We start from the raw sequence: 22,295 nt of genomic DNA, 5'->3' as shown, positions 1-22,295 counted from the left end.
ACTTAACTGAAACAGAGCCAAAGCCCTTTTAGTGCAAAGCTTTGGGTCAATAATGTTTTTGTGCATCTTGGGAGTGTTTCTAAGGAAATTGACAATTTCATCTCAAGAACTGCTGGTGTGGGTTTCCCCCCCCCCTTCAACCTTCATCTTGAGACAGAGATGACAAGCTGAAATAACACGGTCAGCATAGGCTATGCAGCCCACTTTGGTGGTGGTTAACCTTTTTTGCAAGCACCGTATTTTTCGCTCCATAGGACGCACCTAGTTTTTAGAGGAGGAAAACAAGAAAAAAAATTGCTTTCTTGAATTGTCCTAGGCAGCCAACTCCTAGAGGCCTAGGTGCCTTTGCCCCCCCCAATTAAATATTTGAGGAAGCTTTTTTGTGAAGGGGAAAGCTCCATTTTTTGGGGGGGGTCAGCTCAGAGTTGTGCATCTTTCAAAGGGTGAAAGCTCCATTTTTTAGGATCAGCTCAAAGTTGCTGAGTTTCCTTGCAAAGGGGGGAAAATCCTGTTTTTATGGGGTTCAACTCACAGTTCTGCAACTTCTCTAGGAAAGGGACCCATTTCTACAGTTTCCAGACAGATAATCTAATCAGCCAGGTACATGTCTCCCTCTGCAGACAACAATTGAGGCCTAGGCAAGGGGCCGGGAGGGGCCGAGAAGGCAGCTAGCTCTCTTATCTCCCTTCCCTATCTCTTGCAATCAGCTGCTGAGCGGGTTCCTTTCAACAGGCTCATTCCCTCGTTAGCCTTTAGCTCTTTCTTTAAAAAAAAAAAGCATGATCTGCCTTTAGCCCCTGGGCAAGTCGGCTCCAGGGACCACACATTCGCTCCATAAGACGCACAGACATTTCCTCTTACTTTTTAGGGGGAAAAAATGAATGAAAAATACGGTACATCGCAAACCAAATCCTAAGTGATGTATAGCGCCACCCAGTATAAATGCAGCTTTGCCCCGCCCACAAAAATATTTCTGAGGGTTTGTCTCTAACCTACTATGCACAATTGTTGAAAAGGGTTTCAGTTGTGCAAACCAGTTACTGTTGTTGCTTTAAATACAAAAGTGGCCAATCCATGGTTGTCCGAGGAAGAAGATGTAACACTGGGGGGGGGGGGGGCGGAGCTAAAAGCACAGGCCATCTCCCAAGTAAATACAGTGGTACCTTGGGTTACAAACACTTCAGGTTACAAACACTTCGGGTTTCAGACTCCGCTAACCCGGAAGTAGTACCTCGGGTTAAGAACTTTACCTCAGGATGAGAACAGAAATTGTGCGGCAGCGGCAGCAGGAAGCCCCATTAGCTAAAGTGGTACCTCAGGTTAAGAACAGTTTCAGGTTAAGAACGGACCTCCAGAACAAATTAAGTTATTAACCCAAGGTACCACTGTTCAGGTTACAAACACCTCAGGTTACAGACTCCGCTAAGCCGTACCTTAGGTTAAGAACTTTACCTCAGGATGAGAACAGAAATTGCGCAGCAGTGGCGTGGCAGCAGTGGAAGGCCCCATTAGCTAAAGTGGTACCTCAGGCGAAGAACGGTTTCAGGTTAAGAATGGACCTCCGGAACAAATTAAGTTCTTAACCAGAGGTACCACTGTACAGCTATGCCCTACAAGTAACTTGTGAACAGGGCTATAGGTTCATACACCAAAATCATTGTGTGGGCAAATGTCTGAAATTTAACTTGCCATCTGCCAACTTGCCATCAGAATTGTAGCGTTAAATAAATGCAGCTACAAGGTAATGCAGCTACCGTACATGTAAACGAAGGAGCTTATGACCTTGGTATTTTAGGCAAACCAGACCTGGAATGTGTTCGTTTCTTTAAAAAAAAAATCTAGAAGAATATAGTGTCTATATTCTCTATCTGGAATATATCTATATACAGAATATATCTATAAGCATAAATTTGACTTTGGTGACTGGATTCTAGTAGACTGTCTAAATATTGTGGAGAAGTGGGTGGGTGGAAGGAGCCTGGGGAAAGTCAGGAATAAAAGTGGGGAAGAAAACGCGGGTTAGAGTCAGTGCCATTTTCCTAGAAAAAGAGGTACAATGAACGCTTCCCTTGTTCTCTTATAATGAGAATGGCGCTCACCTGAGATGTGCCAGAACTGAGTTTTGGCGAGTTCTAGCTGAAAAATAGCCCTGGGTAGAGTGGAGCCCAGTGAATCTCCTCTCTACCTGCCAACTTTGGATGCCATCGCCCACTCCACAAAACCATTTTGTGTCAAAAGGATATTCTCCACCTGAAGAATCTCTCCTTCACCTTCAACTGTCTCTCTGCTTTCAGGGCTGATACTACTACTAATGCTTCACAAACAGAACATCAACATGGTCGTTCTGTTTCGTACCTGACAAGGGCATCGCAACCATCAAGGAAAAACATGTAAAAAGCTATTAAAGCAAACAGCAACAAGGACAAGGATTGTAGGTGGACGGAGGCAGATAGGTACACAAGGAAACAAATGGGTTTTACCTCTCGTATGTACTCTTCTTGCTCTTCCTTCAAGGTAAGCTCAATGAAGATCTGCTGCAGCTTCTCGTTGCAGTAGTTAATAATGAACTGCTCAAAACTGTTATCCTACAAAACAAAGTTAGGAAAGAGTGACAATGGCGACACATGGAAGCCTTGCGGTATATTTATCCAGAGATGAGACCTATCCAAATCTCTAGCCTGCAAGCAGATTGTGGCAACGGGACTAACTTCTGGGATTTAATATGATATGCACTTATTCCATGCACGACAGGATTTATATATATGCCTGAAGACCATTTGCTAATCACGCTTCGTATTGGGTGCTTGGTTCAGGAGTACTACAGGTAGACGACTTGGCTCTTTTTACTCATCAGAAAGGATTCAAAATTTCCCTTAAAAACAGCCTACCCAAAAGAAGTTACAGGGCTAGAAATACACCCAGATTCACAGCGTATGAGCCCATAATTATGTTAATGACTATGAGCCCCACCCCATGGCTCTTTTCTTCGCTACATGAGCAAGCAAACCATGAGGTCTTCAGCTGACCATAGCATATCAAGCATTGGACCAAGCCAGGATATTTAACTATGGTTTGAAGCGGATATCCTGCCTTGCTCGACAGCGGGAAAACAAAGTTTCCCAGAAGGCTGAAATGATAAATCGTTATTCATTAGAGGCTTCCTGGTTTAATTGCTGCTGGAAAGAGGGAGATGCGTGCAAGGGGAAAAGGTTGGTTCATAGCCCGGATTATTAAGGTGAGGCATGATCAGCCAAGCCAGCTATAAAACTTTTAACGCTGTGCATGGGTCATTAGTACCTCTTCCAAGATGGGCCTCTCTGGCAAGAGAAGTCACTATCACAAGCAGAAAATGGATGCTGTGATAGATGGGCCTTGGGCCTGATCCAGCAGCCTCTTCTTATGTTCTATTTTATGATTCTACTTTAGTTATTGAATGGTTCTCTGGTTTTTTTTAAACTTTTGTAAACTGCTTTAATATTTTTTGTGGTGATATAGCAGTATATACAGTAAATATTTTCAAATAAATAAATAAAAACAAGAGCATCTGTTAGGTATGTTTTCCAGGATAGAATATATGCATGCATGCATACATACATACATACATACATACATACACACACACACACACACACAGAGAGAGAGAGAGAGAGAGAGAGAGATAGTGTCTGAATCAAATGTTGTTCTTCCCTGAGGATAATACTTGATGCCATCTGATGAAGTGGACACGAGTCAATTAAAACTTCTGTCATAATAACATAGTTAGGCCAAACTATGCAGTTGTACTTTAGAAGCCAAACGGAATCCGTTCTGGAAGTCCGTTCACTTCCAAAACGTTCGAAAACCAAAGCACGGCTTCTGAGTGGCTGCAGGAAGCTCCTGCAGCCAATCGGAAGCCGTGGAAGCCCCATCGGACGTTCGGCTTCCAAAAATAGTTCGCAAATCGGAACAGTCACTTCTTTCGGGTTTCAATCGTTCGGGAGCCACAACGTTCGGGAACAAAGCTGTTCGACTTCTGAGGTTTGTGACCTTATAATACAACTTCTCTCTCTCTCTATCTCTCTCTTTCAGGCGTTACAAAGTAACCCCTAAAATCCAGCTTTTTAAATATAAGGGTGATAGCCAGTATCTGGAAAACAAAGTTCTGAAGATAAGGATTTTTGTTTGTTTGTTTTTAAAAGGCAATAGAATGAGCTGGCTGGGTAGCTGACAATTATCAGGAGTGCAACAGTCTGGCAGGGCAGGGAGGGCTCGGGGTTGTAACTCTCCCTTCGCTTGCTGTGGTCCTATGGGGGGAGGGGAATCCCTCCTCTAAGTTAGAAGTTTGCATTGCAACGAAGGGAGTTCCCCATTGGTACCAATGGGATGCTTCTTCCAAAAACGAACATCTGCTTCAGAGGATGGATTTACCCTTAGGATGACAGCAAGGGAGCAGAAACACACACATGATAACATCTACCTACGCATCACCACCACACCTGAGATACCATGGGCAATAAAGTAGAATCCTGCACGCTATATGCAAAGATGTAATTAACATCCTGTTTACCTTGGCCCTTAATGCAAGGTGCCACAATTCTCTTGTGTCACTTTTCAATATGATTTTTCATATCATGTTGATGATCACTGCAGATGGTGACAGCAGTCACGAAATTAAAAGACGCCTGCTTCTTGGGAGAAAAGCAATGACAAACCTAGACAGCATCTTAAAAAGCAGAGACATCACCTTGCTGACAAAGGTCCGTATAGTTAAAGCTATGGTTTTCCCAGTAGTGATGTATGGGAGTGAGAGCTGGACCATAAAGAAGGCTGACCGCCGAAGAATTGATGCTTTTGAATTATGGTGCTGGAGGAGACTCTTGAGAGTCCCATGGACTGCAAGAAGATCAAACCTATCCATTCTGAAAGAAATCAGCCCTGAGTGCTCACTCGAAGGACAGGTCCTGAAGCTGAGGCTCCAATACTTTGGCCACCTCATGAGAAGAGAAGACTCCCTGGAAAAGACCCTGATGTTGGGAAAGATAGAGGGCACAAGGAGAAGGGGACGACAGAGGACGAGATGGTTGGACAGTGTTCTCGAAGCTACTATCGTAGGTTTGACCAAACTGCGGGAGGCAGTGGAAGACAGGAGTGCCTGACGTGCTCTGGTCCATGGGGGTCACGAAGAGTCGGACACGACTAAACAACAACAGACTCCTCCAGGGTAGTCCAAGTTAAGAATTTTGAGGATGATTCATTTAAAGCCTTTGCCATTGACTTTAATGGCAACAGGATTAATGCCTAAAACTACACTGCCACCCTCTTATAATTTATTTTATCCGTGAGCAGCATATTGTTCGCTCCTCATATATTAAAATTCACATTTGTCCTTGCTGAATTTCAGCATATTAATGTTAGATGTCAGCTCAACAGAGTAATTTTGTATTTTGCTGTCTCATATTTCAGTCTACTCTACCTCTCTGCATTGCTAAGCCAATTAAAGAGAGGCAATATGGGTTGTAGGGACTGTTTTTACGCCTCTACCCTCCTGGCTGAAAAGGTGAAAAAACTGAGCTATGAAAAACATTTTGGATGGAACAGTCACATGACAGATAAGCCTGAATATAAGAAGCTGCAGTATATGTATTATATTCCTGGTATAATAGCCTTGGGCAGACACAAATTAACCTGACATCTCTCCTTGATCTGAAATGCAAGGTTTGTTTTGCTTTCAAGCTAGGTATAACCTTATTACTAAAAAAGATAAAATGCTATTCAAAGGGCACAGGAACAAATTCTGAGAATTCTGAGATTAAGTGTATGCACATTGCTAAATCAATAGATAACCTTTGGGCACTGCTTGTCACAACCTGATTTCTCATTGTGCATGATCTACAAAAGGAGGGACCTGAGCAAAATTAGCATTTTAGCCCTCTACGTTATGAATTATTACTACTTCCTTAAAATTTTAAATTTAAACATTTATATGCCACCTTTTTGTCAGAAACTCTTAAGAAGCTTAACACAAAACCTAAAAACAGTGAGTCTTTTTCTGTGTGTACGATATGTGAGTGATGACCAGGGTTTTGGTCTGTACACTTGGCATCTACCTTTATGAAGTTTACATGAAGAAAAATCAGTTTTATTTCCTCACACCTTTCCATGCCTATTGCTGATGGAGCTTTAGGCTTTTAAAAAAATACTGGACCATATTTTATCTGGGTGTTCTTCTGCCTTGATATTTCAGGGTTAGTTTTAATGTTTTGCTGTTGTTTCCACGTTACCTTTTTTTTCACTTTTTGCACTGATTCTACCTGCTTCTTGGCAGTCATTTTATTGTAGGCTGGCTTGGGAAACTTTGTTGAAGAGGCTGGTTCAAATCTGAATGAATGAATGAATGATTCACTACATCTTGCTACAAAGCATTACGATTACAGTTAGAGCAAAGTACCTCGAAAATTTCAAAGCCGTAGATGTCCAAAACGCCCATGACTTTCTTTCTTACTTTCATTTGTGCCTTAAGAAAACAAAAGTTATTTTCAGATGTTTATTAAATACAGCAAGGAGGTAGCATTGCTGCCCAATTAATTTTTTTTTAATGAAAATTACTGTTATGACACAGAAGATAAAGCAGGGGTCAATTACATGAGTACATCTATTGTTTTCCTGCTAAAAACCTTGCATTATTATGCCACAAACTGATGAGCATATAGTTTAACTTGTCAGGCTTATTTATTCTAAGTATGCTGAATTTCAAAGAACACTACCTTAATGCTCTCATTGATTCTGGTAACAAGCCAGGAAAACAGTCTACTGTAAAGATTCTTTGCCAGTGCATCCCGTGCATAGTATGCCTAATTAAAGAAAGAAGAAAAAAAGACACACGAATATTAGAAACATTTGGGGTTGGGCCCAGGACTCTTTCTGGTTCTGGCACAGCATAAGGAGGAACAAATCTACACACACAAGTGCTGGCTGTCGAATTATGAATATAAGCACATAGGCGTGCTTTGCAGAAGTCATGATACGCAAGGGAATTTTCTAATGAATTGTTTTGATGTTGTTATTAAATCATTATTACATTTAATTTATTTCTAGGACTGGTTAAAGGGTCTCCACACGCAAAAGTGACTCCAACACCGCTGAGTGAAGGGGTGCCTTAAGAAATTGCAGAAACTCATGAAATTCAACTACAATAATCAATTCTGGAAAGCAAAAAACTGATAGCCTGTGATCATAGTTAAAGATAGAAAAGCCCACTTTGAGCTAGGAACTGACACCCGCAGTAGAGATCCATATCTCCACAATGAAATAATAGGAAAATACAGCTCCTTCAAGAGGGGCCACAGAAGTTCCTCTTTTCAGGACACATTTTATTCATTGTGACAAAGGAAAATTCCCCTACGTTTTCTACCAGAAAGAAAAACACATATTCACAGTAGTAATTCGATGTTACCTGAGACACATTTAAGGTTGTAGAGACTTTCTCCTGCTTGGCTTCAACAGTGCGGAAGCTGAAGGCTCTCTCCAGCACAGACTGATCAATGCCTGTCAACTCGCATATTTCTTTGAGCTCTATGGAAGCAAAGAATCTCAACTTAAAATCAGTCTGACCTACCTAGGCAGCAAGTACATTCAGAAGTCAAAAAGGGGGGGGAGGTTTTAAACCAGTTATCAAAGTGCAGGTAGATTTGATTGTATCAGAATAAATTATTTGAATTACCGTTCTTATCTTTGATTTTGCTTTCATCCAAACCATTCACTCGAGATTCAGGTTTGAATTCAATGTTTCCCAGTTTTAAGACGGCCGCGACAACTTCAAAAACTGACTGCGTTTCATGGTCCATAAACCCCACGATCTGCATGGCATTCTAGAAGAGGGAAATCAAGTTTTATTCATCACATTGATTTATCTTGCCTGTCCTTTCTCCAAAGAGCACAAGCTGGAACACAGTGGTCTTCTTCCCCTACCCACCTACCCTTCATTTTATCCTCACAACTAGCTATTATTAGTTTATTTAAAATATGTTTAAACCGCCCTTCAGCCTTACAGATACCAAAGCAGCATTAAACTGTGTCTTTCTGCCGCTTCCGAATGCACTGAACTGGCAGGCCGCAGAAACAAAGCACAACACTCATTTGCGAAGTCACAATAAGCCATTGCTTATCCTGAGAGGAACGGCCTCGTGTCACACCACAGAAGGGGTAGGGAGCAGAATGAGTTCAGAAACTCTCCTTTTTAACTAACCATAGCTTGCTGCGTCATCTGAACTCAGCAAACTGTGGTTAATCTTAGCTATGCCTAGTGTAAAAAAAAAAAGAGTCAACTTCAAACCCTGGTTTATGAATCTGGCTTATTTAAGCTAATAAAAGTTAAGTAAACCATAGTTTCATGTCTCGGTGATGTGGAATCCCAATGTACCCTTTGTTGTAACAAGCTTTGTTAAAAAAAAGTAACACTCATATATTATTATTTTTTGCAAATTTATAAACCGCTTCACAGCCTCAGGCCACAGAAGCCTGCTTATGGTAGCAGAAGTAACTTTTAATATCCCAAATAGTATTGAACTCTTTTAATGGATCATATCGTCAGATTTCATGTTTTTATGCTGCCAATCATCTTTGGTGACTCAACAATTTAGCAGCATTATAAAATGAAGCCAAGTTGAACTAATACGGACCGCCCACCCACCAGATGTCAAAGAGAAAAACAACTACCAGACTTTTAGAAGACATCTGAAGGCAGCCCTGTTTAGGGAAGCTTTTAATATTTAATAGATTATTTTAATATTCTGTTGGAAGCCTCCCAGAGTGGCTGGGGAAATCCAGCCAGATGGCTGGGGTATAAATAAATAATAATAATAATAATTATTATTATTATTATTATTATTATTATTATTATTATTATTATTATTATTGCACCAATTCTTACCCGAACCGTTCTGAAATTTGCTGCATCATCTACTCCATTCACTTTTGCAGAGTCCAGGCTAAGGTAGTTGTATCGACTGAAGTCCCTCTCCAGCTTAAGTTTTTCTACGAAACGAAAATAGGCTTTGTTAACAGCTAAGTCCCCTGACCCACTATTGCTCTTAATAGCTGTGAGAATTGAAGCCGCTTAACACGTGCGCGCACTGAAAGGCACACATACCACTGAAATCAATTATGGAGACTTCAATTAACTTACGCAACTTCATGTGCAATTCTATTAGACATTTAAAATACCACCAGAGTTGTACTCACTGAGCAAATCTTCCGATCCTCCAGACAATATCTGATAAAAAATGTGGAAATTCCTTTCACCTCTTGGTTGTTTAACAACGCGAGATTTTTCCAACAGATCTAAAAAAAACACAAGATGCCACAGAAATTATTTTCCCACTCCTCTAGTCTGCCTCTCTTTTGCCACAATCACACCTGTATCTGAGAACTGTACGAACCCATTCCCGTTATTTATTTTTTATATAAGAGAATTGTGGCACACTGTGCGGTCTTATACATATAATCATTGAGCATTTTAGGTTGTTTTTATTCTGATTTTTCTGCTTTGTGTTAATGTTTGTCTCTGTAACTTGCTTCGAGTTCACTTTTCTGAGGGGGAAATGACTAACAAGTAAACAGACACTTACTGTATTTGCCCATGTATAAGACGCCCCCATGTATAAGACGCCCCCTATTTTTGAGGACTCCAAATTAAGAAAATGGGGGGGAGGATTGCCCATAGTTGTTGAGCTTTTTAAAGGGGGAATTGCCGAAAATCGCTCACCCGACTGACCTATGCTGCCACTCGCATACATCGCAAAAGCCACCTATCGTCTGTCCCCTCCCTGGTAGAAGCCGCCCAATTGCCGCAGCAACAGCCAATCAACACCAGCCTTTGCCGCAGCCACCAATAACACGCCCAATAGCCACTGACAATCTCCAGCTCGCGACAGCGACCAATCCCACGTCCCCCCATGTAGCCGTGTATAAGACTACTCCCAATTTTTTTACAATTTTTTAAAATAACAAAACCTCGACTTATACACGGAAAAGTACCGTATGTTGGGACACTCTGAAACCCTCATGGCAGAGCATGCCCTAGCTGCTGCCATCTCTTAAATATGAAATACAATAAAGTGTGGCCGGATAATCAAGCAATACGCACACATTTTCCATCCATATTCAAACAAACGGATGAAAAGGCTCTCCAAGGCATACCCCTGGCCTTCTTCCATTACACAAATTAATCTGCTAAAGTATAGTTTGAATACAGCCTGCGTCAAACCAAGGACTTAAGCTAGATTACTTTGGAAACTCTTCAAGCTTATGTCTGGGTAGAATGAATAGGGGCAATAAAAGCCCCACTCCTGCAACGACACCCAGTCATACGCAAACATATCTATCGTTCACTCCTTCACCTTGTCTCTCCAATGCAGGTTTGCTATAAGCCTTTACCCTCAAAGGGTGTATTTGCATGCCAAAAGCAACTTATCCCCATCGGGCTACTGCTGTGTTTTACGCTACATTAACATTCAGAACAAGAAGCCACACAATAAGGCCTATTAATATTTCAGCACATTACCAGCAGCGTTTTGTCTTCATGTCACCTGCTGCTATTAGAAAAGTAAATATACAGGGGTCTTTCCACAAATGATGCTCGGAATGAAAGCGCTGTTGTTCTGCGTCACAGAGCCAGGGTAGAACGTTTAGAAGGCCCGTTTACGCTTCAATAGAAAAATCTGTATAAATGAATGAATCTCTGGAGCTCGAAGCAAGGGTATCGTTCTCCCCCTTTAAACCCAAGAATGTGCTAATGAAGTCAAGCACTAACATTTGGAGAACGCAATCTGTTATTGAAGAGTATAGCAGTGCAACATTTATGTGTTCTTTGGTTCGATATGGAAAACTCTGATCCTAATCCTTTGCTGCCTGGCGGGATATCTTTGGGAGAAGAAAAGGCTAAGGAGTAAACCCAGCGTGGAGGTCCTAAGATGGTTGGATAGTGTCCTGTACGCCTCCTTGTGGAAACTCCTGCAGCCAAGCTGGTGCCAAACGTATTGCTCTGCTTCCCTTTGGACCACATCAGTGAGGCCGAGAGAAGGGTATTGTCGTCTGGGCAGCCCAGGACCTCCATACACACTTGTGCCCTGAAGAGGTCATGCGAGAGGCAGCCATTGTAAGTTAGGTACCAGTCTTTGCAGCTACAGAAGGTGTGGCGATTCTCCACTGGTTTGACCTCACCACTGAAGATTCACTATCATTGTCTCTCGAGACAGACAGATGACAACAATAGGTTTGATATGACCATGATAGTTGAAGCAACAACAAAGAACTATGTGATCTTTGGAATCAATACGACCATAATTAACAACAATGCATGATTTTCCACACCCAGTAAAATCAAGTGATTATCTTTCAAAGGGCTGACATATTCCCAAAAGTGAAAATCTGGACAGAGTTGTTGAGTTTCTTTCTTTCTTTCTTAGCTTCCCCCCCCTCCCCAAAACAAAAATGGTTTTTTTAAAGATTAACTTGCCATACATTTCACCGGACATTCTGCCGATTTGGCAAAAATCTACCCAGACGCCATTTTCATGGTGATTCCCGCATGTTGCCAGGAAAACCCGAACATTTAGCAGCCCTTTCTTTCAACAAGCCAAGTTTTAAGAACTGGACAAATTCATATTTCAAACCAGGTAATAATGAACTAAAGCAACAAGCCACACATGTCCATTCTCTACACAGGGGTACCTGTTTGCTTGCTGAGTCCAGAGACTGAGGGTATCCATTGTGCAATAGCTGTGCCTGCTATCCAAAGATGCGCACAAGGTGTATGTCAAGTGTTGGGTCAACGTCTTAGTTAAGCCTCTTTGTGTATCATAGCACTCTGTTGTGGTTTAATAGCTTATAACCTGCAGACCCAAAGTTGGGATGTTGCACTGACTTCATTCATAAAACTTTTAAAACCTCCAGTCATGATAATGTGTCTGGGGAAGAGAGCCAGGCTAGTACCTGAGATGAGAAGTCTGCTCTCTCTCTCTCTCTCTCTCTCTCTCTCTCTCTCTCTCTCTCTCTCTCTCTCTCTCTCTCTCTCTCTCAACAGTGGACCAAATACACTGTTGATTTTGGCTCAGATCATCTACCAAAGTAGGCTCCTATTACATATAGCCACATACTAGATTCTCCTCTGTAGTCATGTGACAAAATTCCCCTTTACTCACACACATGCAACAAATTCCTCGTAATCGTCACTTGATGTGGTTGCAGTGTAACGGAGAATACCACCAACACATGGTTGGGGGTCACTTGAAGGTGTCTCTCCCATCAAATGGTCACATCACTAGAAGCCAGGGAGGGAATGGGGGGAATTCATGGAATTGTCTCCATGCATGTAGTGATGGTACTCTCTCATATACTGTGTAGACAAATGCCATTGCACCCTGGGTAACCAGGACCTGCAGAATATTATGTATGCTCGAAGTGTAACAAGGACAAAGAACCCAAGAACTGGGTTCTGTTTCAGTTTACTCCTGTGCTTTAAGATTTAGATGTCTGCTGGTCCCCTTTGCACTCCAATACTGTACAGATTGATGTACAGTTAACCTCAATAGGTATTAGAACAACTCGGAACACATATCCACATGCCCTGACATGCCTGAAAGATTATACTGCAAAACACTGGGCAGGATTGATAAGATCTGTTGGTGCTCTTTATAATACTACAATTTCACCAAAAGTATCCGGAAATGGACACAGCTGATGGAAGGGCAACATGCTAAATGCAGCAGTGATTGGTTTCCACAAGCCTATGTTTCTGTCTTCATTTTTCCACTTTGATCTAGGTACTACTACTAAAAGGTAAAGGGACGGGTTGCGCGCTCATCTCGCATTATTGGCCGAGGGAGCCGGCGTATAGCTTCCAGGTCATGTGGCCAGCATGACAAAGCTGCTTCTGGCAACCCAGAGCAGCACATGGAAACGCCGTTTACCTTCCCGCAGTAGCGGTTCCTATTTATCTACTTGCATTTTGACGTGCTTTCAAACTGCTAGGTTGGCAGGAGCTGGGACCGAGCAACGGGAGCTCACCCCGTCGCGGGGATTCGAACCGCCGACCTTCTGATTAGCAAGCCCTAGGCTCTGTGGTTTAACCCACAGCACCATCTAGCTACTACTACTACTACTACTACTACTACTACTACTAATTATTATTATTATTATTATTATTATTATTATTATTATTATTATTATTATACCCCACCCATCTGGCTGGTATGCAATGAAGTTTTACTCAGAGTAAATCCAGGAAAATGAATGTACCTAACTTAGTTTGTTCAGTTCAATGGGTCTACTCAAAGTACAGCTTAGCTGACTACAACCCATAGCCTTTATAGGTAAAGGTAGAGGAACCCCTGACCGTTAAGTCCAGTTGCAGACGACTCTGGGGTTGCAGCGCTCATCTCATCTTGGAGCTGGCGTTTGTCCGCAGACAACTTCCGGGTCATGTGGCCAGCATGACAAAGTCGCTTCTGGTGAACCAGAGCAGCGCACGGAAATGCAGTTTACCTTCCCGCCGCAGCGGTACCTATTTATCTACTTGCATTTTGATGTGCTTTCAAACTGCTAGGTTGGCAGGAGCAGAGACCAAGCAACGGGCGCTCACGCCGTCGCGGGGATTCGAACCGCCGGCCTTCTGATCAGCAAGCCCTAGGCTCAGTGGTTTACACCACAGTGCCACCTGCGTCCCCACAGCCTTTATATCGTACAGTAAAGTGCCAACTTCATATCTGTCATTTTGGGTCACATTCCATTTATGAGAGGCTAAATGTCATGGCTCTCTTTGCTTTACCCCATGCTAGAAAACACTGCTAGAAACAAAAGTGCAAGGGTAAAATAAAAAATAAAAATCAGAGACATTCTCCTTCACATATGCAATCCATGCTAGAGACCACAGCAAGAGAAGACATCTGCATACAGAGGTGACTGTTGTAAGTAGACATCTGTAAAAAGATGCAACAGACATAGGCAAGCTGTTCTGCATCTAGGAATTTACTAGCTTTTCAGCCGCTCAATATACTGTTCGCCATAAGTATTTTCTCTCCCTTTCCAGAATGACTACAGGCTAAAGGAATTCTGCGGTATCTCCTTGCTTTTGTCAAACACTTATGAACCCTCATGTGCAAATCGTTCTAAAACCAGCGCAAGTATACTTGTTCGAAAGGAGAGTTCAGCTGGTGTAAACACGGCGCGCAAGGCCTGGCTGCAATTACTTACATGCCCCTAGAGAGACTTATATAAACAGTTTCCTGAAAACCTTCAGCTGATTCTGTTAGAAGTACCAGTCTCTCTCAGATTGTCTTCAGGAGGGAAGTTAAAGCAATTAACAATTTCCATAGAGGAACATTCACAGCACTGTCCTTACAGGATTTTTTTTTCTTTCCAGAAAGTAGTTATAAGCAGGAAGCCAGATATTTACTATAACAGGCAACTACCATTCCCAGTGTTATTTGAAACAGAGCTTAGGTTATGCCCGTTTTAGAGATCCCAAGCATAAAGCACTGCCTATAGATCCTTTTAAAAAGCTGGTAAGGAATCTTCAAAAAAAACTCATTATACTAGTGGTTTTCAACTCTGCATTAAGAAACAAAGATTAAATATTTCAGACAAGTTTTCACCCAAAAAGAAAGTGCAAAAGAGGCACAGCAATATAGGAAATGAAGTGTGTTTGCACACTGGCAGGCTAGCACACCAAGCTCCCCGTTTGCCATTTACCAATTACTTGCCGGACTTATCACAAAATACATCCTGCAGGGCTCAGGTAAATGCAAGCAGGTAGGTGGTGAGAAGAATGTGTATGCTGGCAAATTTTGTATATTTATCTGCAAGGCCGCTAAGTGCTGGGCGTGGGATTTGGGGGGAGGGGGGAGAGAAGATCACAAGAAGTGAGGTTACAAGGTACCTGGCAGAGGGCCTTCTCGGTAGTGGCACCCACCCTGTGGAATGCCCTCCCATCAGATCTCAAGGAGATGTTGTTGTTTAGTCGTTTAGTCGTGTCCGACTCTTCGTTACCCCATGGACCATAGCACGCCAGGCACTCCTGTCTTGCACTGCCTCCCGCAGTTTGGTCAAACTCATGTTCGTAGCTTCGAAAACACTGTCCAACCATCTTGTCCTCTGTCGTCCCCTTCTCCTAGTGCCCTCAATCTTTCCCAACATCAGGGTCTTTTCCAAGGATTCTTCTCTTCTCATGAGGTGGCCAAAGTATTGGAGCCTCAGCTTCACGATCTGTCCTTCCAGGGAGCACTCAGGGCTGATTTCCTTAAGAACGGATAGGTTTGATCTTCTTGCAGTCCATGGGACTCTCAAGAGTCTCCTCCAGCACCATAATTCAAAAGCATCAATTCTTCGGCGATCAGCCTTCTTTATGGTCCAGCTCTCACTTCCATACATCACTACTGGGAAAACCATAGCTTTAACTATACGGACCTTTGTCGGCAAGGTGATGTCTCTGCTTTTTAAGATGCTGTCTAGGTTTGTCATTGCTTTTCTCCCAAGAAGCAGGCGTCTTTTAATTTCGTGACTGCTGTCACCATCTGCAGTGATCAAGGAGCCCAAGAAAGTAAAATCTCTCACTGCCTCCATTTCCTCCTCTTCTATTTGCCAGGAGGTGATGGGACCAGTGGCCATGATCTTGGTTTTTTTGATGTTGAGCTTCAGACCATATTTTGCGCTCTCCTCTTTCACCCTCATTAAAAGGTTCTTTAATTCCTCCTCACTTTCTGCCATCAAGGTTGTGTCATCTGCATATCTGAGGTTGTTGATATTTCTTCCGGCAATCTTAATTCCGGCTTGGGATTCATCTAGTCCAGCCTTTCGCATGATGAATTCTGCATATAAGTTAAATAAGCAGGGAGACAATATACAACCTTGTCGTACTCCTTTCCCAATTTTGAACCAATCAGTTGTTCCATATCCAGTTCTAACTGTAGCTTCTTGTCCCACATAGAGATTTCTCAGGAGACAGATGAGGTGATCAGGCACTCCCATTTCTTTAAGAACTTGCCAAAGTTTGCTGTGGTCGACACAGTCAAAGGCTTTTGCATAGTCAATGAAGCAGAAGTAGACGTTTTTCTGGAACTTCTCAAGGAGATAAATAACTATAAAACTTTTAGAAGAAATCTGACGGCAGCTCTGTATAGGGAAGTTTTAAACGTTTGATGTTTTATTACGCTTTTATATTTGTTGGAAGCCGCCCAGAGTGGTTGGGGCAACCCAACCAGATAGGGCAGGGTGCAACTAATAAAATTATTATTATTATTATTATTATTATTATTATTATTATTATTATTATTAAATTATTGGTGCTAGTGGGAGGATACATCTCCTCAGAAGAAGGCATGGTTAACATTTTATTAGCTCGAGTCAAATATCAAATTGCTTGATGGTAAATGTACATCTATTAGAAAACTTTTGTTTGAAACGCTGCAGGCAGTATAAGGTGCTGAAGGTTATTTAAGTTCCCTGTTGTCTCTGGGGCGGTAACTAACTGCAGCCTGCCAATGATGTAAGAATAACTCATTTACTTCCTATGCAGCACTACATCTTACTATTTGTGCATTCTGCCACACATCCACCACATCTGCTAGACCCCAAATTTCCCCCTACCCTACAGCAGTATGGTACAGAGAATGAAGCTGCCATCATAGGGTGAAACTTCACCCCAAGATTTTTCTCTGCATAGGCTTACAGTAGACATACACCCGGCCACATGATTAAAAAAGCAATGCTCCACACTATGGCCATGTTTGCATGTCAGGATAAGCCATAGTTGCTGACTTATCACTGTTTACCATGCAAAAGCAATCTACCTGATTGCTCCTGGCTTGGCACGGACAGGAGAAACAAACTAGGAAGCTTATGTAGTTTCTGACAAGCCAAGACAGTAAGAGAATTCTGGGACACAATATATAAATGAACTTTTAAAAAATCTTTAAATGTTCATTTCAAAAAAAAATCCAATAGGAGCCTTCCCATCATGCCTACTGAAATCCCCCCCCCAAAAATAGAAGAATCTTCATGTATGTGACAACGGCGGCTAGAATTTTAATAGCAAAAAAATGGAAAGGAGAAGTGATACCCACCAAATTAGACTGGCAGGTGAAGATGATACAATATATAGAATTAGCCAAAATGACAGGAAGATTAAGAGACGACTCAAAACAGAGATTAAATAAAGAATGGGATGTCTTTAGAGAGTATATAAAACAGTACTGTAAAAATCTAAATGCTTTGACGGGTCTGGACTGAATCTTGCAAGACAATAGAGGAACAAATAATAAAGTAATTTTAAAATTTTAGAAAGAAGAAATATAAATGTGTGAAGTGGAAAATGAAGTTTAGATAACACAAGGGGATGAATGGAAGTCAAGAGAATATGTGAGGTTTTGGTGTTTTAGTTTGTTCTTATTGTTGTGTTTTGTTTTGTTTTGTTTTGTTTGTTTTTGTTTGCTTTTGCAAAATGTATTGTATGTATTGTTCTAATAAAGTTAGAAATATAAAAGAAAAATATAAAAGAAATATAAAAGAAAAAAAGAAAAAAGCCAAGACAACAAGCCATTGTTTAAGGCTAGCTAGTCTACATAAACACCACCTTTTTTTAAATGTGTACAATTGGTAAGCCATGCTGCAAAAAAACAAAAAAAAACCACCTTTGGGATGCTTTTCTCGTCTATTATACAACAGTTAACAACAGTTAACTTCTCCTTCTTTCATTTGCATTACAAATTGAAATCACATTTGGGAAAGAAATGACTATATATCACAAGCAAGAAATAAATGTCAGTAGCATAATATATTCTGAATGGTCCAGGAACAGTTATTTTTAGTCACTTCCTCTTCTTCCATTACACAGTAGGGACCATCCTGGCTAACCAGTCTCCCCCACCCCCTTTTCTTTCCTTTTTTGTGTGCGGCAAGCAACAGAGTTGAAAGTTAAATATAAACTTGCAGCCTGACAAGCCACACACTTCCTTCCAAGACATGTGTGTCATCCCAAAGTGCTACTGAGGGGAAAGGGGATGGGGGCTTGGACAGAGGAAATCTGCCCAGACAAGGATTACCGCCTCTTCACCAGAGTAGTAGCAAATTCAGAACTGAATGTGAGCAGAAAAAAAACAGTGTGGTTGGGAGTTTAGTTAACCCTTTAGAATAGTGCATACAAAGCTACTGAATCAACCAGTTAGTTGTTTAAACGTACTTAAATCTTTCGAACCTAAACTACGAAGGGACCCCGAGGATCTTCTAGTCCAGGGGTCGGCAAACTAAGGTCCGCGGGCCGGATCAGGCCCAACTGCCTTCAGGATCCGGCCCATGGACTGTCTGTGGATTGGCGTGGAGATTCTGTTCGTTCGGGCTACGCCATTTTCCCCCCTGCACCATTCCATTCCCCACCCCTCTCCCCCCCCACACACACACCACGACGGCGCCTTCTCTCTCCCTCCTCCTGGCTTCTCCCAGCCCTGCCTAGAGAAGGAAGGGGGCTGGGCTGAGCTGGCTGAGCACCGTTTTAAGCAGCCCCTCTCCGGAGCCAGCCCTTTCACGCCACACATCTTCCCTCCATCCATCGCCGCCATGGTGCTCCTGTGAGGCAGAGAGGTGATCGGATGAGCTCGCTCTGCCTACCCACGAGAAGCAGCAGTGGCGACGGTGACGGCAGCCCCAAGGAAGGTAAGTGCAGCGCCTGGGGCTGGGGCTGGAGGGTGGGGAGGAGGATTACTTGCCCCCCTCGCCTCTTCTTCCAGCCCCCCCCCAGTGCTGTTTCTCTGGCCCTCTGGTCTGGGGGACAGTGGACCGGCCCGCGGCTAAACATCTTTGCTGACCCCTGTTCTGATCCAATCCCCTGCAATGCAGGAATATACATCTGTCCCATATGGGGATTGAACTTGCAACCTTGGCATTATCAGCACCACGCTCTAACCGACCGAGCTATCCAGGCTGCATTGGAAGACAGGTTAACGAAAAGAACAAGCGACTACGAAAACCCCTCTGTGAAGGTTGGAATCTAAAAGCATGGTGCAGAGAGCATTATGCACCGCACACACAATCACACACAGTTAAAGCACTACAGAAAAAGGTTTGAAAACCTCTTCACAGATCTTGTACTCTTGGACAAATATTCCTTGGACTGTTCTAGCAGGCAAGAAGAAGCGAAGCTTGAGTCAGACTTCTCCCATCCCAGAATAGCAAGCCGAAAAAAAGAACATCTGGGGGGCACCTGGCCCAGAGTGCCAACAAAATTACCCCGCCTATTTCACTGAGGAGCACATCCTACATTAAGCAACGGTTTGCCTACAACCCAGATGCTGTGCAGGCAAGGCAGCCGAGGGGTAAAAAGCGGCAAAATTGTGCAGCACCCATGAGGAACGGGATCAGAATTTGTTTCCTGTGAGAAGTTCAGTTTTGGGTATTTGATAGCTCTTCACCGGTGAAACACTCAGTTACATTGACGTCTCACTGGACAGGCTCAGTCGGTGGAGAATGAGACTGTTAATCTCTGTTAGGTTTCTATTCCTCTCACTGTGCATGTCACATGTCTGTGTTATGCATTCCAGCAAAGATTGCTGGAATCACGGGAGCGGGTGTTTGCTGTTTCCGTTTGTTTGTTTTTTTCTTCGGACTTCTCTCATCGAGAGGTGACATGTTTTCTTTTGTCCTGCCTTACACTCAATAAAGTAGCTTGTAGTACACAACCTCAGCCTGGCTCCGTCTGCGTTTTATCTCTGCTGGACTCTGAATATGTACTCAGTGTCTCCAAGACACGGGTCATAATAAATCGTCGGGAAGGGCTGTCGGAACTCCCTAGACGCTGAACGCTGATCGCTGATGGGAGAGACGGGCTGGATTCGTTCCTGCATTATGCCTGTGGGTCGTTCCTGCCCCCGGCTGACCCGACAATCTCAGGGTTGTGGGTTCGAGTCCCAAGCTGGGCAAAAGATTCATGCATTGCAGGGGGTTGGACTAGATTCTATGATCAAATCCTATTGTTCAGTGATTAGACAATACAGTTGCTTGCTAACGAGCTAAGCAAACTATGCTTAGATATGTGCCAGGCTCAGAAAGTGGAGTATTTTCACTGCCACCTTGTCCCTCTTTTGAACGCTCCTCTAACTGTTCCCGCCTTTTTGAACTTGCAGCTCTTCCCTAAGTGTCGGCTCCTTTCGCTCTTGCTGATCTATCTCTTGCTTTGGTCACCCTCCTTCTGCCTCTGCCAGCCTCATGGGTGGCACAGAACCCCACAAATCACTCGCCCTTTACCCTGGATCTTTTTCCTCTCTTTCCCCCTCTTCTGCCTGCAAATCCTCCTTCTCCTCGGGCTCCTGCCAGCTCCTGACACAACGCAGGTCGCTTAGTGGGTTAAGACTGGCTCCACCATCTATTTCTCCATGGAAGAGCCAAAGGATAGGAAGTGATTTGAAGCCTTTAGGGAGGGAAAGCAGGGCAGAAGTAAGGGGACACAGTCATGCTTTACAGGCCCAGAAAACTGCCTCGGAAACTCATATGCGATGCGCTAACAACTTAAAACAAGAGGCCTGCATTTCCAAAAATGGGGGAAGCACGGCAATCCAAGAACAAAATAGGAGCCAAAAATTAATCCCATAACATCTAACCATTAAAAAGCAGGATTCCGAGTGTACTGCTTTTGTATCTCGCATATTCACATAATTAAAAGGCCAGCATCAAGGGAACCTGGTGGAGAACGGAGATTTCAGCTACTTGACACATTTTCTCCGTTATAAAAGAAGCGAGGGTGGGGGAGTTTCTTTTCGAGCCAAATAAAAACCAACAGTCCTTGTTTGTATTATCGTGTTTCTGGAGGAGAAACAGATTTGGGACTTAATTATAGCCTTGCCCTGCCATTTGGGTTGCAAATATACCCTTATTGATTAAAAGCTTTCCAAATAGCCATTGCTGTACGCCGTTCCATAGTTATTTCCTAGTCTATCATTATGGCGCTGAAAGGTAGGGCACAAACTCAGGGATCCTGCTCAGATGGTCAACGGCAGAGTTCTGTAGCTCCCTTAGCCCTCTTCTCCCTCTCAGCTGAGAATCTGAAAAGGACAAAGCATAACTTTGCAGTGCCGCAATGACTTGCTTATCTGAGGGGGGTGGGACTCCAGGATAACTTGTCTGAGGCTGCCCCAAAGCTTCTCACTGCACTAAACAAGTTGTAATTCAAAAACCATTAAGTGTGTGTAACTCAAAGTGGTATAGATGGGATTTCCCATGTGGTCTTCAATCCCTTAAAGACCCAGACTTGATAAGCCACAACAAGTTTGCTGAATTGAATTGCTCTTTGATTGTGCCTTCAAGGATTTAAAATATTTCAAAGCTCTGTGTGTGTGTGTGTGTGTGTGTGTGGTGTGTGTGGTTGTACAATTGTCAGATTTGTTAATTGTCACATCCAATACAGCAATTTCTGTTCTCATCCTGGGGCAAAGTTCTCAACCCGAGGTACTACTTCCAGGTGTGCGGAGTTTGTGACCCAAAGCGTTTGTAACCTGAAGCGTTTGTAACCCGAGATACCACTGTACACTAAAGAAAGAAGAGGAAGGAAGGACAGCAGGCATGGATACAATGCTAACCCTCAGGCAGACATCCTAAAACAATTAATTCTAAAATACAAACAAATTTAAAATTTAAAATCTGCTGCCTCAGCTGAGAGCGACTTTTAAATCAATTAATTTAAATAGTTACATTGACTAAATGTTGGGGGGGGGGAAACCCCATTCACCCGCTCAAAGATGCTATTTTAGACTGGAGTAGATCAACAAGGGAATTGCGGTCCTTTGATTTCAAGTTTCATGCACTGAAAAGGAACCTGCAACGAGACTGACATTTTTAGATCAAAGGGTCCAGTTTTAACTATTTGCCTGGAAGCTAGTATGACAGGAGACAGAATGACGGCACTTTCTTTAAGCAAGAGCTTTTTCCAGGGAGAAATCTATAGCAAGAGGAAGATTTGTTACTGAGCGAACCCCTGGTGAAGTCCAACTTTTACTGGTGACTTCATGCTTTACTGAAACAACTCAGGAACAATAAGAGTTTGATTAAAAGCCGGCTCCTTCTCGGTTCCACAGAATGGAAGCTATGTGACCGGCTTCTGAAGAACAGGCATGCAATAGGTTAAGGAGGACTGTAATTTGATGAACAAACAAATAGCAGGCTTTGGAGTCTTAGGCTATTGTTCTTCAAGTAAGACTGGCTAAAGCAAAATAATAATAATAATAATAATAATAATAATAATAATAATAATAATAATAATATATGCATGCATATAACGT

The 22,295-nt window shown here is 42.7% G+C and overlaps 1 protein-coding gene across 3 annotated transcripts in view; it reads right to left on the bottom strand.

The window, feature by feature from the left end:
• Positions 1-22,295, bottom strand: part of MYO1B (myosin IB) — a 137,824-nt gene that overhangs the window by 36,267 nt on the left and 79,262 nt on the right. For all 3 annotated transcript variants that reach the window (XM_035136296.2, XM_035136305.2, XM_035136313.2), the window contains exons 8-14: positions 9,220-9,318; positions 8,909-9,012; positions 7,700-7,847; positions 7,433-7,551; positions 6,744-6,830; positions 6,428-6,493; positions 2,481-2,585 (exon numbers count right to left, since the gene is read on the bottom strand). In XM_035136296.2, coding sequence (XP_034992187.2) covers positions 2,481-2,585; positions 6,428-6,493; positions 6,744-6,830; positions 7,433-7,551; positions 7,700-7,847; positions 8,909-9,012; positions 9,220-9,318 — 728 coding nt within the window. The remainder of the gene's footprint in view (positions 1-2,480; positions 2,586-6,427; positions 6,494-6,743; positions 6,831-7,432; positions 7,552-7,699; positions 7,848-8,908; positions 9,013-9,219; positions 9,319-22,295) is intronic.

The sequence above is a fragment of the Zootoca vivipara genome, chromosome 1, assembly GCF_963506605.1.
Source record: "Zootoca vivipara chromosome 1, rZooViv1.1, whole genome shotgun sequence".
NCBI lineage: Eukaryota > Metazoa > Chordata > Lepidosauria > Squamata > Lacertidae > Zootoca > Zootoca vivipara.
Note: the sequence above shows the minus strand (reverse complement) of the source record. Positions and strands in the feature narration are given on the sequence as shown.